This window comes from Otolemur garnettii, unplaced genomic scaffold (assembly GCF_000181295.1).
Source record: "Otolemur garnettii isolate 467f Iridium unplaced genomic scaffold, OtoGar3 scaffold00094, whole genome shotgun sequence".
Taxonomy (NCBI): Eukaryota; Metazoa; Chordata; class Mammalia; order Primates; family Galagidae; genus Otolemur; species Otolemur garnettii.
In genome coordinates, this window is record NW_003852489.1 from 8,076,540 (window position 1) to 8,080,579 (window position 4,040).

At 44.2% G+C, this 4,040-nt stretch overlaps 1 protein-coding gene across 1 annotated transcript in view; it reads left to right on the forward strand.

Annotated features, from left to right (window-relative positions):
• The first annotated feature begins 1,732 nt into the window (after positions 1-1,732).
• SLFN14 (schlafen family member 14) overlaps positions 1,733-4,040 on the forward strand; it is an 8,932-nt gene continuing 6,624 nt past the window's right edge. Inside the window, exon 1 of the mRNA XM_003795634.3 lies at positions 1,733-2,815. Within this exon, the coding sequence (XP_003795682.1) occupies positions 1,756-2,815 (1,060 nt within the window). The 5' untranslated portion in view covers positions 1,733-1,755. The remainder of the gene's footprint in view (positions 2,816-4,040) is intronic.

Sequence of the window (4,040 nt, forward strand, 5' to 3'; positions counted from 1 at the left end):
CCCAAGAGTTGGAGGTTGCTATGAGCTGTGATGCCACAGCACTCCACCCAGGGTGACAGCTTGAGGCTCTGTCTCAAAAAAAAAAAAAAAAAAAATTAGAAAAATACATGAAAAGCTAAAAAAGTTTCTGAATTCATTATCAATTGAAATTCTTTCAGGGGTAGAAGAAAGCTTTTCAAAAAGTATAAAATAAGCAAGTGTGGTGGCTTATGCCTGTAGTCCCAGAACTCTGGGAGGGTGAGGCAGGTCGATTGCCTCAGCTCAAGAGTTTGAGACCAGCCTGAGCAAGAATGAAACCCCTTCTCGACTAAAACTAGGGGGAAAAACCCAGCCAGGCAGTGTAGTGGGCACTGTAGTCCCAGCTACTTGGGAGGCTGAGGCAAGAGAATCACTTAAGCCCAAGAGTTGCTGTGAGCTGTGATGACTCTATGGCACTCTACACAAGGCCAGAGTAAGACTCTGCCTCGAAAAAAAAAAAAAAAAAAGGATAAAATAGCACATAAAAATACCAAATTTTACATTTGTCTGTAAACGAGATTTTCTCTAGTGCCTTCTCTTCTTTCCCTTTGCATTATAAATTGAAGCATCCTCTGACTTCTATTTCTGCATTTTCTCTGATAACTTATCTGGCCTCCTGCACCAACCATGTCCTTTATATCTGGACTCAATGTTGAAGTTGTTGCTTTGCTTTTTTGTTTGTGTTTTGTTGTTGTTGTTGTTGTTGTTTTGAGACAGAGCCTCAAGCTGTCCCCTGGGTAGAGTGCTGTGGCATCACAGCTCACAGCAACTTCCAACTCTTGGGCTCAAGCGATTCTCCTGCCTCTGCCTCCCAAGTAGCTGGGACCACAGGCGCCCACCACAACTCCTGGCTATTTTTTGGTTGCAGCCATCATTGTTATTTGGTGGGCCTGGGCTAGATTCGAACCTGCCATCTTAGGTGTATGTGGCTGGCGCCTTAGCCACTTGAGCCACAGGCGCCGAGCCGTTGTTGTTGTTGTTTAAGACAGGGTCTCACTCTGTCATCCAGGCTGAATGCATGATCATAGCTCATTGTAACCTCAAACTCCTGGGCTCAAGCAATCCTCCCACCTTAGCCTCCTGGGTAGTTGGGACAATGGGCTTGCACCACTGTGCCTAGCTAATTATTTAAATGTTTTTTGAGACAGAGTCTTGTTCCGTTGCCCAGGCTAGAGTGTAATGGCATCATCATACCTCACTGCAACCTCAAACTGCTGGCCCCAAGTAATCCTCTCACCTTGGCCTCCCCCAAGTGCTAGGATTACGTGCACCAGCCACTGTGCCCAGCCTAATTTTTTTTTGTAGATATAGGGTCTTGCTGTGTTGCCCAGCTTTGTTTCCAACTCCTGGGCTTAAGCAATCCTCCCACTTCAGCCTCCTAGAGTATTGGGATTACAGGCATGAGCCATGGTGCCTAGCTTCGAAGTTGGTATTTCTTGTTTAAATGGAAACTAGCTCAAAATTTGGGCATTCTAAGTTTTCCCTTATGACAAAATATTAAGCATGCACCTCTGTCTATGTCTGTTCATAGTGGAAAGTCTAAGGCTATTTGGCAACGTGGTTAGAAAACAGTACCAACAAAGGTGATTTCCAATGTTAAAATGAACCTCCAGTAATTGATAGCTTTAAAGAAAATATCGTAACCTCTAGAATTATTGTTAATCTAGGAACAACATTTCTCTCCTGATTATAGAAACGTCTTTCTGTTATTGTTTGGCGCACAGAGGGGCTGCTGAAATGGAGAGTCTCAAGACTGCTTCAGAAATGCTGTATCCTGAGATAATAGTAGAAGTGGGCAGAGTGACTTTTGGAGAAGAAAACAGGAAGAAGATGACCAACAACTCTTTGAAAAGATCTGAGAATTCCAAACTCACCCAGGCCATATGTGCACTATTAAACTCGGGAGGGGGCGTGATCAAAGCAGAGGCTGATGATAAAACCTATAGTTACCGATGCCATGGGCTGGGGCAGGATTTGGAAACTTCTTTTCAAAAGCTCCTTCCTTCGGGTTCACAGAAATATCTTGACTACGTGCAGCAGGGGCACCATCTCCTGATTTTTGTGAAGTCTTGGAGCCTCGATGATTTTAGCCTCCCACTAAGGATCTGCAGCTTGCACTCCAATTTATATCAGAGAGATGTCACTTCCGCTATTAACTTGAGCGCCACCAGTGCCTTGGAACTTCTCAGAGAGAAGGAGTCTAGAGCCCAAAGGGGAGGTCCAAGGGTGAAGGAGCTTCATCCTCAGAAAGTTCTCTCCACCTACATTCAGGAAGAGGAAGACATGAAGGTATCTGCTTCCGAATTTTTTAAAAAGGACAGACTCAAGTATAAGGAGAAACTCAACTTTACTGAGTCAACACATGTGGAGTTCAAAAGGTTCACCACCAAAAAGGTCGTACCTCGGACCAAGGAAATGCTGCCTCATTATATTTCTGCATTTACCAACACTCAAGGGGGCTACCTAATTATTGGGGTGGATGATAAGAGCAAAGAAGTGTTTGGATGTAAGAAGGAAAAAGTGAACCCTGACTTATTGAAAAAAGAAATAGAGAACTGCATAGAAAGATTGCCTACGTTCCACTTCTGCTGTAAGAAGCCAAAGGTGAATTTCACCATCAAAATCTTGAATGTGTACCAAAAAGATGTCCTGTATGGTTATGTCTGCGTGGTTCAAGTGGAGCCCTTCTGTTGTGTAGTTTTTGCACGTGCCCCAGATTCCTGGATCGTGAGAAACAATTCTGTCACAAGGCTGACGGCTGAGGAGTGGGTGGTCATGATGCTGGATCTTCAGTCAGGTAAAGAGAGAGTGAAGTTACTGCCCAGTCACCAGGGAGGAGCCCCCTTCTCTGTCTTTTGTGGGTATTTGATCTTATATTTAGTTTAAATTTATTAATTTATTTATTTATCAATGACAGAGTCTCACTGTTGCCCTGGGTACAGTGCCCTGGTGTTATAGCTCACAGCAACCTCACATTCTTGGGCTCAAGTGATCCTTTTGCCTTGGCCTCCTGAGTAGCTAGGACCACAGCCACCCTCCACAACACCCGGCTAGGTTTTTCTATTTTTAGTAGAGACAGGGTCTTGCTCTTGCTCAGGCTGGTCTTGAACTCCTGACCTCAAGCAATGCACCCACTTTGGCCTCCCTAGAGTGGTAGGATTATAGGCATGAGCCACCACACTGGGCCTCATGTATTTAATTTAATAATAGAAATTTGTTTTTGCTTACAAACCTTCTTCCATGATAGGGTTCTTTTTCAGAGAAACATTTAAAAATGACTCTTCGCTAGTTCTTTCAAAGAAACATTGATGGCAAACATTAGGCCCTAATACCTAAATGTCTGGGCTTGGGGCACCACCCAGTGGAGAGAAAAGCATACAAAGGATATGCTGGGGCCAGGGATGGCAGGGAGGGAGGAGGACCTCTAGTGTTTTCACCTCCCTTGCAGTTTTGCTCAAAATCAGCCCTGGTGATTCTCAAAGGACTTACAGGCTGAACTAAGCTTATTAGCTCGCCTTCATGGTCAGTATGTTCCAAATGTGATAAAAGAAGCTTCAATCAACACTTGAGGGATTAGAGAATTTTATTGGCTCATTCTTTGTCTTGTTCTAAATTTGACGGAGTTCACTTCTGTCCTCATTCTCTGTCCCTCTCCCCCCATCAATCTGGAGATCCTGCTGCTTTTGATCCCAGCCAACCTTGCATGGGGACTTAACAACTATTACTATATATATATATGACTTAATCTTTGCTGATCCCCAGTAATGCCTGTCTTTCTTAGAGAGAGACTGGAATCAGAATATGAGAATTGAAAGGAATTTTAGGGACCATCACGTCTTGCATGAGAGAGAGGCGTCATGACTTGCCCAAGTTACACAGTGACTTAGAATATGCATGACATGACCCCTGCAAGAGTTCCCAGAGATCCTCTCCTGACATTTGCGAACTGTTTGAGGCACAGTACGTGTGACAGTAGCTCACGCACCTTGCACACACAGATGTCCTGTAGGTAGAGCAGCAAA